General features: G+C 37.6%; 1 protein-coding gene across 1 annotated transcript in view; it reads right to left on the reverse strand.

Moving 5' to 3' along the window:
* LOC110777607 (polyribonucleotide nucleotidyltransferase 2, mitochondrial) overlaps nucleotides 1-11,303 on the reverse strand; it is a 30,517-nt gene extending 19,214 nt beyond the window's left edge. The window contains exons 1-6 of the mRNA XM_021982202.2: nucleotides 10,896-11,303; nucleotides 10,654-10,809; nucleotides 9,974-10,144; nucleotides 3,711-3,836; nucleotides 3,447-3,608; nucleotides 3,196-3,315 (exon numbers count right to left, since the gene is read on the reverse strand). Of these exons, the coding sequence (XP_021837894.1) occupies nucleotides 3,196-3,315; nucleotides 3,447-3,608; nucleotides 3,711-3,836; nucleotides 9,974-10,144; nucleotides 10,654-10,809; nucleotides 10,896-11,189 (1,029 nt within the window). The 5' untranslated portion in view covers nucleotides 11,190-11,303. The remainder of the gene's footprint in view (nucleotides 1-3,195; nucleotides 3,316-3,446; nucleotides 3,609-3,710; nucleotides 3,837-9,973; nucleotides 10,145-10,653; nucleotides 10,810-10,895) is intronic.
* Between the last annotated feature and the right edge of the window lie 3,793 nt (nucleotides 11,304-15,096).

Raw genomic sequence — 15,096 nt, forward strand, 5'->3', positions numbered from 1 at the left:
TTGCTCTCTTCATGTTATTCTTATTGCTTATTACTTATTTTTCATAAAATCGGACCAGATAAGAAAAATTCGGACCAAAGAAGACCAAAAATTACAAAAAACACTTACAGAAAATATTCAGATCAGACTAAACCAAACCAGACCAAAAAAATTCAAATGCCTAGGAACTCACTTCTACACTTTAGCGATCCAATCCTTTTTAATCTATCAAATGGACTCTAAAATATATCCCTCAATCTAAAAAGAAGTTATAATTCTAATTATAAAAAATCTAGTGGGAGATGTATTTCCTCTGTTCGTAACCATTAACATCACTTGAGAATGGTATGTTTAGGAGAGTTTAATTTTATTTATTTTTATATTAAATTGTGCATGGGAAAGTCGTTGAATTATCTATTCTACTAAAAGGACAATGGGAACATAAAGAAAAGACTACGTGAGCTATGGTGATTTTTTATTATTATTTTAGTGGGGACCATGACCGACAAACGAAACAATAAAAAATTTGAATGGGAACCAAAGGAGAAAAGGGAAATAATAAAACATTGTTGTAAGTTACAAAGAACATAAGTGATGCATTTATTATTGCTCGGAAATGTTTGATGTAGAGATTGCTAATAACAGTTTAGGGATTACTATTGAAACTTATTAATTCGATCATATTTTAGGTGATCATAATGTCATAGTATTTAGTTAGAAACCAACAATAATCTGTACTATAGTCTAATCTAATTAATTGGGCTTGCTGCTAACTATAATCGAGTTCGTTTTAAATGTTGGACCAGACAAATTAATTCAAGGCTCATGAGGACTTGGGATTTTCAACTACCTAGTAGTATTATGGTTTAGTTGGATTGCTCTCCAAGCCTCTATAATTGTTATATAAGCACATTGATATTGATGTGTGACATATAATTAATCAACAAAACCTAATGTACTACCACAGTTCCAGTCCGCCGCAGCAGCTTTTTTCCCTAACCACCACCATAGAAGAAGACATAAAGGGGTACGAGAACAAGTGAGACCGTAGATCTAATGCATCCAACGGCCGCGGGCTCACCCGCCCTATTTCTTCTCCTCGAGTGAGTTATAATAAAGAGGTCCCACTAATGCTGCCATGATCAAGGCAGAAGGGGTGGTGTTGGGGCATATATTCTTAAATGATCTCAAATTCTTTGAATCATAGTAGGGGTAGTTTGGTTTGAGAAACTGTGGTATAGTTGCATTTTATCCTATAAAGATAATGACTAGTGCCATTACTATTATCAGCAAGAAATGCTTAGGGATCCTACTTGAAAATTTATTTTTGGAGTATTTCCTGCAGTGACCAACCTCACAAACTACCCACAAGTACTCGATAATCCTTTGTGTGGGAGCTTTGTTCAAGACTTCAAGCTTCCCTCCTCCCGCATTGTTCTTTGTTTTCAACAGAGATTCATGAAATGTGGTTGTTTCCCCATTTTGTTTAGCTCGGGAAGGGACGCACACTAGAGAGGCTGTTGGGGGGCATGATGGTATTCTAGTAGAGGTAGCTAATGTGTGCCTATGTGGAAGGGGATGGGGGAGAATGTAATATGGCTTTTGTGAGGATGGTGAGAGGGAAGAGATGGTTTTAATTAAAAGCTAATAATTTTGAAGTTCACATAATGTTCTGTTTACCGAGTACACAAAGAAAAATTGAAGGGCATCATGTATACACTAAATAAATCTTGAGTATCAAACACAAAAGGAAAAACTACCAGAAGAGTTTACTACTCATGTAAAAAAATAATTAAAAAAAAGGACTCTACAGATAAGAAAACACCACTTCATTACTTACCAAATGTTCATCACAAAATGTTAATAAAGAATTTACTACAGTCTACAATTTTCTCCAATCCCAAACCTATTCTGCCCACCTTCCCCTGTCCTTGTCACTACACTTCTCCACAACGAACGCCTACTGACAATAATAGACGTAAAACCGTGATATTTAATCAAAGAGTCTTCTAGAGGTTGGTTCAAAAGCGATCGGATAGAGTGACTACCAAGTACCAAGTACCAACAGAGCCTAGTTCTCAGTGTCAAATTTTTTTTCTTTTGGTACAAAAGGAAACATGATTATTCCAATAACTTCAGAACCAAATAATCAATTTGAATTAAGTCGGTGTGAAAGAGTAGAAAACCATAGTACAAATTGCAATTGAAGTTGGTGGAGACAAGTGATGGAGGTGGTAGAGACTGGTCCCAAGCTCATCATAAAGGGAAGATAAACAAGGAGATAAAATATATTTCCTACATTTTTTTTTGTTTTTTACGATCTATACGTAAGGAAAACATATTCATCTGAGATCTTGTTAGATTTGTCTTATCATATATTTTTCGAATATCAATTTATTATAATATTTATTATAGATAATTAAAGATATTAATCGTTCAAGTTATACATTGACAAGCGTGAAAATCAAAGTATTGCAAGCATGGAATAAAAACTCGGCCGTTACGCCGTTCTGTAACCTGTTTTGGATTTGCCGTTCTGCGAAACCCGTTATGTTACGGTTTGACAAAAATCACGTTGTTCTCCCCGCGTCGTCCGTTGCATAACGGTGCTTTCGCTGCGCTAGACGTTTTTTCCCACGTTACACCGTTCTTTTACACAAATTGACCAAAAATATTTTAGTAATTAGTTATGTAGTTGATGAAACATGATATTTCAAGTGCTTATTTATTTGTTCACAAAATATAACACTCACTCATATTATGATAGATTTGGTTCTATTGTGTTGATATAATACTTTTTAGACTTAAAAATGTAATAATAAGGCTTAGACCTGACTTGTGGTTTTTTTCAAAAGATTCACACCACGTCAGCCGCGATCCATTCTATTCTTCTGTTACAAGCGGTTTCCGAGACAACGCGACCGTTACTGCGAACGCGTCCGCGTGTTTTTTCTATGATTTCAAGTAAAAAGAAACAGAGGAAGTAGTTTATAAAACTAAATTTGGGTTGAATTATGATGGCCATGATAAAAAAAAAATTAAAAAGAAAAAGGATTCCAAAGTCAGGACTTAAATTATTTTGGGAGAGAGACTAGTATCAAACCAATGTTGAATAAATAAATTAAAATTGTGTCACAGGCATACAAGGAATTTAACTTAACAGAGTAGAGTGTGTCAGAAAAGTATGCATAATATAAAAAGACAAAAACAACCAACCTGCTTCCTCACGGTATCTACTGCCTTGGATAGTCCGTGTAAACTTTCTCCGTTACCCTCTTCTTCAAGGGATCTCTTTACATCTTGGGCAATCATGTCTAACGCCTCTCCACGTTCAAACTAAAGGTAAGAAAGATGGGCAAAAGAACACTGATCAATGTTCTACTATTTTATAATGAAAAAATAAAGAATATTACACTGTTCACATCATGAAAACATTTCCAAAGAAAGAATAATAGTAAGAATTTTACCTTGCCGTACGTAGGATCGGAAAAAACAGCTTCAATACGAGATTCGGACAAGTTCCTGATCCTTTCCATTGTACTTTCAGGCATCATAGACAATGTGTATTCCTTCTTTCGTTTGCCAGCTTGAGCAGCCAAGCGAATTTGAGGCTCAAGATATTTAACAGCCTACAAGTTTAAGCCACGGGTATCACCAGAAATCTTATTATTATTATCCATACAGTATTATTATTATTAATTATTATATAAAAATGCTAATTTGAAACTGACCTCAGGATGCGCAAGCCTCAAGCCAGACTTCAAATCTTTTTCAGATATCTCACACGCTTGCACGTCTATCATTAGGGTTTTATCCTTTGTGCAGGCATACACTAAATTAAGATCACTCGAGCTCAGCTGCAGTAAATTAACATCAAATCAATAGGAGAGTTAACAACTTAAAACATTAAAAGTGCACCTAGGCACTCAAATTAAGATCACTCGAGCTCAGCTGCAGTAAATTAACATCAAATCAATAGGAGAGTTAACAACTTAAAACATTAAAAGTGCACCTAGGCACTCAAGTATAAGGCAAGACAAGGTTCCCTTAAGGATGACCAAACTCTTTTAGGAGCCCAAGTAAGGTATTTCTATTTAGGCAAGGCAAGGTTCCCTTAAGGATGCCTTGGCACATGAATTGCGGCATTATATGTCCAGTTCATACAGAAAACCTATGATAAAGAAGAAATGAAAACAAGAAAATCTGGAGAGGCAAGAGAAGAAGAGTTAGGTAGCTAAATGGAAAATTTATGACACTGTATTTTTTATTGTAAATATATACTTGTTACTTTGCTCAGGCACAACCCTTGCAGCCCTTGCCTTGCACAGCTGCACCTTAGACCTAGGCTCCAAGACCAAAGGGCCTAGGGGTTCCTCAATCTGTTTTGACATTATATTCTTTATTATAAATTTGTACGCATTACTTTGCCTAGGCACAAGCCCGCACCTTAGAGTAAGGCTCGGCCCTAAAGGCTTGGGTCCTCTTCAAGCCTTTTTAAGCATGAAGTCCAACTCAAAGAACTGACTTATTTCAGCAAGGCCCCACGATATTTCTTTCATCACAATAACTCATATGCTTTCATCAAAAATGCAATGTTTATTAAGGAGTCATCTACAGTAGCACAAGTATAAATGAAAATTAACACCTTTATACATACATCTATGATGCGGTTCCATCTTCCAAGGTTATCAATTTTGGACATGTGGTCATAAGGTGATTAGAAAACATATTCCACAGCTCCAGCCCCCTTAGTTTCCAAATGTCAGTCCATTGACTCCAGTCATAAAGTAAGCTTGTAGGTTATCAATTTTAGAGTCTTATCTTGGACTTGTAATCTTAGAATACTTATGTGATTGTTCAAGTTCTGATGTCCACTATAATTATTAGAACCGAAGGGAGGAAAGAATAAGAAACAATAAGCAAGACCCAAAGATTAGAATACATTAAAATGAACTCCAGAGTTGCACATGTGATCTCTACCATTGCACGCATATTTACTCCTTCCCATCAATCAAGATACCTGCCATGCATACAGATATCCCATTGCAAACACAACTAAAGTTAGATTGTTTCAACAGTTATCCTAAAAAAATTGTGTCCCACAGTCTGTGATCAAACAGGATAACCCCATAGATGCAGGAGCTTACAAATAAAAGGTCAGGTACAAACATGTGTACATTTCTTACTCTAATTCATACATAACGGAAAAAAAGTATAAACTTTTAACCAGGAAATAGAATGGCAAAACAAGTAGGTAGGAGGAATAGCCGAATAGGAGATCCCAAAATTGGAAAAAGTAAAAAAAAACAAAAATAAATAAGATATAAAAGCACTTCAAACCGCACTGTAGATGGTGGACGCCGTGGACCAAGGTGCACTTTGGGCATGATGCACCCAAAGAACCCAAAAAATATGGATATATTTATTATTAGGTTTTTTCATGAAATGCCCTCGAGGTTTTGCAAAATGCACCAAATACCCCTCATGTTTTCAAAAAACATAATATACCTCTATTTTTTCAAAAATGCACCAAATGCCCTTACTACTAACGGAAATCTAACGGCGTTAATGATTAATCGCTAATTTACCCTAATAATCCTAACTAACCTTACTTAACCCCTTGTTAGTCTCTTCCCAACCTACTGTCAGCCTATCTTCTTCTTTCTTTCTCCCCTACCTCCTTCTATTTCCATGGCAGCAATCCTCTTTCTCTCTCCTCTCAATCTCCTAATTAGGTAGCCTATCTCTCTCCTCCTCTCCTCTCCTATGCAACTTGCTTTTCTCTCTTCCTTGCCCAACCACCACGACTACTAGCCTTCTCTTTCTCTCCCTCCACCCATAAAATGCTATCACCTCCTCTCCCTTCAATCCGCCACTTCTACCACCTCCTTCATCAATTACAACAACAATCACTTATCTTCTCCGATTTCTCGAACCATCTCCTTCAAATACAACAACAATAAGATTAAACTCTACCTTTTCCCCAACTTCTCGACATCAATTAAAACAACAATAAAATTAAAAATTTGCCCCAAAAAATAACACAGGAGAACAAAAAACCTTGAATCAATTTGAGGGAAGAACAACGAAAGTGGAAGAGAGTTAAAAGAATGGGAATAGTGAAGAGTTTGCCGTGCACGCCCAGAAATACGTTCTTGGTTTTACAAAGATTGCCTCCACCACCTTCTTTGTCGGCAATGGAGCTAGCGGAGAAGAGAAGAAGGTGGTAGCTGACATGAGGGGCGATGGTTCAGGGGAGAGGAGACAGAGAGGAAAATATGTGATGGCTGCCATGGATATAGTGATATACTGCTCCAAGAAAACAAAAGAAAAGGAAAGTAAAGGGGAGAGAGAAAATAAACCCTTCTTGGATTGGTGGGTTTTAGGGGTGATGTTTCCGGTGGGTTTTAGGGGTGATGTTTCCGGTGGGTTTGGGGTGGGGGTTTCTGGTGGTGGTTTTAATTTGGTTGACATGGCTGCCATGGAAATGGAAGAGAAAAAGAAAGGTTAAAAAAAATCCTCTAATTCCATGGTGGTTGATGGTCCTGGGAGTGAAGGGTAGGAGGAGATTAAAAAGAAAGAAGAAAGAGAAGAAAATTAAAAATAGTTACTAATTAGGATAAAATTAGTTAATTAGTGGTTAATTATTAATTAATTAGGGCTAATTAACATATATGGGTTAATGAGTTAACGGCGTTGGATTTTCCTTAGTACTCTTAGTTTTAAAAAGCGCGAAGCGCACAAGGGGGCCCTGGAGCTTAAGCGCAAAGCGAAAGTGAAAGTGTGTGCTTTTCGGGGGTGAAACGCACCTTAAGTGCCAAAAACCTAAAATCATTTCTAGAACATATACCTGAAGAATCCGGCTAGAAGATTGGAGCGGCGAGAAGGCTGGCTGACGAGAAGACTGGAGCGAGCGGCGAGATGGCTGGAGAATCGCACTAGGGTTTCTCCAAAAACCCCAAAATATTGGAAAGATTTTTTCTCTCTCCTCAAATTACTCCTCACTGCCTAAAACTAACAACTCACGTGCATTTTTATAAAAAAAAATCAGTTACACTATAAAAAAGAAGGATTAGTCACGTGGGAACCTAATGCGCACCTAGACAACAGGAAGCCCACGCTTCCATTGCCCTTCGCTTCCCCATAAGCGCTTGGAAGCGTGGCCTTCCTGTACCACGCTTGGATTCTGCCTACAGAAGCGTTCCTAGTGGGGCTTCTGCGCTCCCAACGCTTTAGCGCGCTTTTTAAAACTAAGTTTTTTTTTTTTGAGGGATTTTAAAACTAAGTTAGTACTAAGGGATTTGGTGCATTTTTGAAAAAATAAGGGTATATTATGTTTTTCGAAATCATGAGGGTTATTTGGTGCGTTCCGGAAATCTCGAGGGCATTTCAAGAAAAAACCGCTATTATTAATACTTCTAATAAAAAGTGAAAGAATGTATCACATGTTCTTTTGTCGCAACATCACGTCCTTTAGGTGCACCATGCTCATCCTACACCCTTATCCATAGTCCACGAGTTGCACTTCAAAAAGTTCCATGCCAAGATGACAAATGGAGAGAACATGTCCAGATTTATCCCAACAAATCCTTCTCGGAAGTAGGGGCAAACCAATTCATGTAGAAATCAAAAAATTCTTAGTTGGGGTATGGCATGGAAAACTCTAAATATTTATTCAAACAAAATTTAGAAGAAGGTTAATTTAAATCCTTTAGGGTGCGTTTGGTTCAGATAGGGTAAAGGGAATGGAATCAAGAAAGGGATTGAGAGGAAATAGAATGGAAAACCCTTTGGTATGTAGAGTTGTTTGGTGACATTTTATTTCAGCTCTTTCCTGGACTATTCTCCACCATTGCACGCACATTTGCACCCCTGCAGAATTTCTCCACCATGAAACCCTCTACTGCCGGCCACCCCTCCCCTCCACTGACGCCCTACTACCGCCGCCCCTCCCCTACTACCGCCGCCTCCCACGTCCGCTTCACTCTCACGCCTCCTTTCTCTCTCATCTTCTCTTACATCTCACCACCGTGTAATAGGTTTTCGGCGGCTAGGGTGGCTTCTTTTAATGGTTAGGATGGGCCTCTTCTGTGGCGGCTAGGATTTTAGGCGATTAGGGTTTTGCGGTGGCTAGGGTTTTGCAGTTAAGATGGACTTCTCGACGATTAGATTTTTGCGGCGATTAGGGTTTTGCGGTGGCTAGGGTTTTGCGGCGATTAGGGTTTTGCGGTGGCTAGGGTTTTGCGGTGTGTTTGAGGGAGATGGTGGTGAAGTCATGCCGGTTAGGGTGAAAATTTGTTGGGTTGGCAGTGATGGGTGGGTGGTGTGGTAGCTCAAAGGAAAGGGAATGCCAATACCTTGGGGGGGTGGGGAATCAATATAGAGGGATTTCGGGGAAGGAAGGGGGTAAAGGGAATGATTAAAATGGCAATACAAACAACAACAAAGGGAACTAGTCCTTTTGATTCCCTTTCCCTTTCCTGAATACCCCATACCAAACGCCCCCTTAATTCCTTGTAGATGTTGGAGGGAAAAATTGGACCATTAGTTTTTGTTGGGTGATCCTACATGGGGCTCCAAACACCTTCAATGTTATGTCTTACCAATTTCAAGTTTGTGAAAATTAAGTTATGGTTTAGATTGACGAATAATAGACGATCAATTTAAGCATTATCATGTTGTGCAATCAACTTGTACCATACACAATTTCCCCAAAGATCCATACCCTAGAACTTTATGGGGAAATCCAAAGCATCCCATACTATAACCTGGAGAAGTTTGAAGAACAATACCTTCTCGTTTGAACAAAGTATTTAAAATATTAGGTGAACCTTTTACGAGAACATATTGGTTTGACATTCAAACCAGATAAAATTGCAAATAACGATTAGCTATAGCATGGAAGGAAGAGAAAAGAGACTTGTTTTGACACTTTTTAAGCAACTGGAGTTAATTTTGTTTGTCTCCTCAGTTTCTAGCCACTAGTGTGAACAATATGAACTTGTTAGAATGCCAAGAACTCCATTTTAGAGATCACAAGGATGTAAAACATATCAAACAAGTTTAAATAAGAATTGAAGCCATAACCTAGAAGTTAAACATTCTCCTCACAATATTTTGTATTTCATTGCAAAATGTGCGCTACAAAATGGTGAGTTGCCTACAGTGTCTAGCTAGTAATCTTTTGGGTTAATTATGCTTTGAAAGTGGTATAATTAATGATCCTCACAATCACTTTAATCATGTGTTCTCCGCATAATCTCCCCGTTGTGCCTCTTAGCCATGTCATTAGCTCAAATGACTGTGAAAGCCACAACCAAAGAAATTGATGAACTACACATAAGAAGGGAACAGCACTAAAGTTCGCTAAATAAGGGAGCCAAAAATTAAATCTTCATGTTGCACTAGACTACTAGGTAAAACCCACAAAAGCGATTTTACCTCCTAAATTGCCTCAGCTTTATTTTCATATACTACGTACTGGTTTACTAAATCATGACTTAAATACCTAGCAAAGATGTTAGTTCTCTTCATTATGGTCCATGTTCCCCACAATATAAGGGGTTCCACCAATGTCCCCCCCCCCGAAAGGAAACTAACCACCATGTTAAGCAATGTGTGTTGGTCACAAATAACAACATATTCCGTAGTGGTTGCTTACTTGCAAAAAGTGGTATGTTAGTTACAAGTCACTAAGAAGAAACTGCTTACCAATATGAATTTATAAGAGTGATGGGTAAAGAACTAAAGATAAATAAACATTATCATGAAACACAATATCTAGAACGATAGAGGAGTTTCTGGAAAATTCATAGAGAGAGATTCAAAAAAAGCAGAAGCGTAGTTTAGTGATCAACTTTAATGGTAGGAGATAAACTCAAATTATTTATCTCCATTGTAAATGCGATCTTAGGGTATATGGTGCTAAACATACTTTGGATCCATTCAAGTTTATGCATACAAAACTAAAATCATCAAGATCTAAATTGATTACCTCATCCATGCTAGGATTGATTATAAATTGGCCGTTAATCCTCCCGATACGTATCATTCCAATAGGGCCACACCAAGGGATATCTGATAACATTAGGGCAGCAGATGTTGCGTTAGCGGCCATCACATCAGGGTCTTGTTCTCCATCAGAGGAAAGTACACTTGCCATTACCTAAGGAAGAGAGAAATGAAGGCCAGGGGTAGTAAAATTGCTCATCAGACAAAGAGGTGGCAGGAAGGTAGTGCAAAACCATACTTTAACAGCCCATTTGGTAGGTGTTACTACGCAAGTATTATTCTGAGTTCACAATGTAATAATTTGTGAGGAAAGATCTCAGGCCAATGTCGATAACGGCGCAACTCTAATAAACTTCACCAGGCTAAACACAAGCCCATACAAGAGGAAAGTTTGTGAATTATACTTTTAACAAACTCCATTCCGAAATCCGATCTAGTTCATGAATTTGCACTATCACCCTTTACCATTTTAGAGGTGATACTTGTACTGACTAGTGACTTTGGTGGACAAAAATCATCATCAACAAGGCTGTTATAATAATGAAATTCTCCTTACAAAATTACATATAAACTCATTAGAAATGCCTCATTTACCTATCAAACAAGCCATTACCTTGAATAGAAACGTATATCCTAAGAATGCTCAAATGAAACTCATGATACCTGAACCTCATGATAGAAACCAGAAGGAAACAATGGCCTAATTGGTCTATCAATCAAACGACCACACAAAAGTTCACGCTCTTTCGGAGCACCCTCCCTCCGCATGAATGTGCTCGGGATCACACCTTGGGCAAATTGCTTTTCCTGGTAATCAACCTAAACCAAACAAAATACGAAAATCAATTCGAATTACCAATCATTTGAACATTAATAGCATTTGAGAAAGGGAATTGTGCACATACAGTGAGAGGAAGAAAATCACGAACACCGTCCGCTTTGGCGGAAGCAACAGTAGAGAGGACTTTGGTCTCATTGACTCCCATGACAACAGCTCCATTAGCGAAGCGAGCTATTTTACCAGTTTCGAAGGAAGTTAAACGGTTTCCAACCTCGAATTCCTCCCTGAAAGTTTCAAGGTACTTCGACTGTAGTCTCAACGGTGAATTTCCGGTGCAAAATGTGCGTAATCTAAATCTTCTTCGAGTCAACAACAATGGTAGAGAGGTTAGCAGAGGGTTGAAGACTTTGGTCGCCATGGAAATGCTGGGTTTGTAGGTTGGAAGGGGAGTGAGCAAGTGACTCCACTGAACGCTTTGACAGGAGAGGGTTTAGGGTTTAAGGGGTTTTTTAGTTTTAATTACATTCATTTTTTGAACAACTGAAAATAGGTGGCACAATTGCACAAACTCTACAAGACTAGGTGTATTTTACAATCTCGACCTTTTACCAAACGCTCATGCTAGTTACTCGCTACTTTGGCAGTTAACCGTTAACCGTTACCCGTTACTATTCACCGCTACCCGCTACTGCAACGGTTACCGCTACTCAACCGCTAAACGCTACCCGCTACTAAGTATGTCAACGAGGCGAACCGAGCCGAGTACTTGGGTTTTTTTTGTTTTTTTTTTTTTGACGGGAAGAGTACTTGGTTGTTCGAGCTAAGCTTGATAAGAAATTTCCAAGCTCGAGCCGAGCTTAACCGAGCTTTCATTTTCCCAGTTCGAGTTTGGCTCATTTAACTTTTTTATTGTTCGAGCTTAGCTAACGAGTAGCTCATTTAAATTCAAGCTCGAGTCGAGTCGAGCCGAGCCGAGCTATATCAATATAAACGAGTTATTCACAAACGAGCCTTGACAACTCTAATTTAAACGAACATATTAATAAACTTAATTTTTTTAAAGAGTTTAAAAAATAACCAATTCAAGTAAATTTTTTGCATACTTTACTAGTACTCCCTCCGTATTTAAATAGGAGATACACTTACCATTTCCGGTCGTATTTAAATAGGAGATACACTTGCCATTTTTAAAAGATTTTCAACCCCACCATCTACCATCTAATTAAATAATATATCTAATTAACTTATGATCCACTACCATATTAAACAATTAATTTCATAAACCCCCCCCCACCCCACACCCATCCAAAATTAATGATCCTCACATATTTTACTTGATTAAAATATTTGCCTAATCCCACTTGCTTTATTATTTTATTTCATTCAACTATTCTTCCTTAATACTCATGCTCGACCAAGTGTATCTCCTATTTAAATACGGAGGCCTCGTCCCGTAAAACCGAGTCCAAACACGAAATCCGAATTAAAAAACGGCTTGTTTTTAGACGCAAACCCAAGTCTTAACCCCCAAGCAAACACTACGTGCCAAATTCGTACAAATCGTACAAAGGTACAACAATAAAAAAAAACAAATCAAGGACGGTATCGTCCTTGTTTTGGCGAATTCTGGGCCACGTCACTTGCGCTAGGCGCAGGTGGTTCGTGGATTTTAGTCTCTTAATCCCCTATATAAACCCTCATTTTCTAAGCATATGGGAAGCAGATTCTTAATACAACGTCGTAATCTCGAAATTTCCTCTCAAAATCAAATACTCCCTCCGTCCCAGATTAGTTGTTACACTTACCTTTGCACAAAGTTTTAGGTGATAAGTAGTTATTTGGTTTTCAATTGTTATTTTATTGAAAAAGTAGATGTGATAGGAGTTAGTGGGTTATTTTTTTAATTGAATGAGAGAGGGTGTGGAGACAAAAATAATTTAGTGGGAAGAGAGAGACAATATAATATTTGAAGGGTCATTCCTAATTTAGAAGTGTAACAACTAATCTGGGATGGGCAAAAAAGGAAAGTGTAACAACTAATCTGGGACGGAGGGAGTACAAAATTCAAGTTCAAATCTACAATTTCCATTACAATTCCAAAATATTTAAGCAATTGGGAGCACTAATCGGAAAACTAACCTAGTCCTAAATAGGTAATTCCGAATCCCTAATCAAATCATCGTGATGCTTCCTGTTCTTTTACATTTCTAAATACAATTCCAAGGATGTTGTCATTTGAGTTCATGCTCATAAGTCATGACTAACTAGGAAAACATGTCAAAAATGACATCTTTGGGGAGATTTCATTCTTGAAATTCTTCCCAAATGATTGTCCAAGCACCTTTTCAATAATACCATGCAAGATTCAAGCTTAGATTTCAAAAATGATTAGTAAGTTGATGCTTTTATTCTTAAAAGTATTCCTTACAACAATCACATAATTTTACAAAATTCAAACCTTTTCAAAAGTTCAAGGATGTTTATGAAAAATGAAATTCCTTTTCTAAACTAGAACATATGAACGTTCATCTCTTATGATCAAATACAAGTCCCATTTTTAAGATTCTATGATGTTTAAGGTTGTTTGTAATCACTCCTTAAACTAGAGTCAACTTCAAAAGTTATGGAGCATATTAAATGTGAGACCTTTTAACATTAAAATGTTTAAACTTTAAGAATCAAGTCTCAAAATTTCAATATTCAAGTTCAATATTCAAGTTCTATTTCAATAACCAAAATCAAAGATACTTTATGATGAGCAACTCATCTAAAGTGGAGATTTTTAGAGAATTGTATCCGTGTCGGGCACACTTATCATTAAGTAGTCGTTTGGCGTTCGGATCTCAAATACAATAATACAATTTCAATATCACAATTTCAATACCGCAATTTCAATATCGCATTTCAATACCGCACTTTCAATACCGCAATTTCAATATCGCATTTCAATATCGCACCTTTACTTTTGCAATTTCAATTCCGCACTATTTACTCACCTTTTTTTAAGGTGATGTGGTTTTGTACGCATTTCAATAATTCCTTTATTTCTTGTGATGATGCTTTACATGTTTATTGCTTTCATCACCTCACATGCTAAATTCAACAACATACAAAATGTTACATCACGCTTAACAAAGATAATTCTTGGACAAACCGGCCTTAGGTTCCTTTAATTAACTTTAAAGCAAAGTGACCACATACAAAGTATCAATTTCTATGTTCTAAAATGCATGCTCCAACCAACTTAGTGTCATGATTAAGATTATTCGAAAACTATCCTTGTCTTGCATTCGAATGTACTTTTAAAGCTCGCCAAATAAGCAATTCGTTCCCTTGCCCGAATCTCACCCATTCGGTTTCTAAGATTCAATGCCTTATCCACAATAGTCAACTTTGGTCTTTCCAAACCAGACCCTTAAATATTGTTTGGTGGTGACTCCTTCGAAATTCAATATCTACAAAACCCGTAGGGGAAAACAAACCACGATTCGGGAAAACAACCCGCTACACTACCATGCTTTTATGAAGGTTGAAACTGACCTGAATCTGAAGAGGACGAGCCTCAACTTGAAGTTCTACAAAGATTTGCAAGAGAGAGAAGACGAGTTTATTATTATAGTACTGAAAGTGAAGATGAATGTGAATATGAACTATATATTACAGAAAACTACAAGGAGTCGAGAGATAAAAATGATGGTGTTTGCGTGTTTCACTCTAGCTTTGTTTACTATCTAGTTACGTTTGAGAATAATGTGTTAGGTTATGATACATATGATATTACATAAATCATGCGGAAACAACCATTAACCCAGGATTACATATTATTTACACATAATCATATAGCATAATTTAGATGCATACTCTTTGTTGCGTGCCCTCCCTAGCTGCGCCCGAACCGAACAAGAACAAGTCTTTAGGACTCCAAGTGTCGTCCCTCCGTAGATAGTCCACAACACGTCCGGATCCGCCTTAAGATTGACCAACTAGAATCGCCCTTAAGGTACTAGAATTTTCGGCACTTTTGAGCAAGATGTGTGGCTGAATTTTTCTCTCAAAAACTCACTTTTGAATACTTTGAAACTCGTTATAAATTGTGAACCCAGGCCACATATTTATAGGGTTATGGAAAGGGAATTGGAATCCTATTCAGATACAAATTAATTAAACCTAGAATCCTACAAGAACTCTAATTTAATTAATTTATCAAATAGAATTAGGAATTTAATCATTAACCGAACTCTGCACGTTTTAGGAAACGTGCACGAACACAAACACTTACGCACACACACACGGCAGCCACGATGGGCCGCCCATGCGTGCGTGCG

The sequence above is a fragment of the Spinacia oleracea genome, chromosome 2, assembly GCF_020520425.1.
Source record: "Spinacia oleracea cultivar Varoflay chromosome 2, BTI_SOV_V1, whole genome shotgun sequence".
Classification (NCBI taxonomy): Eukaryota; Viridiplantae; Streptophyta; class Magnoliopsida; order Caryophyllales; family Amaranthaceae; genus Spinacia; species Spinacia oleracea.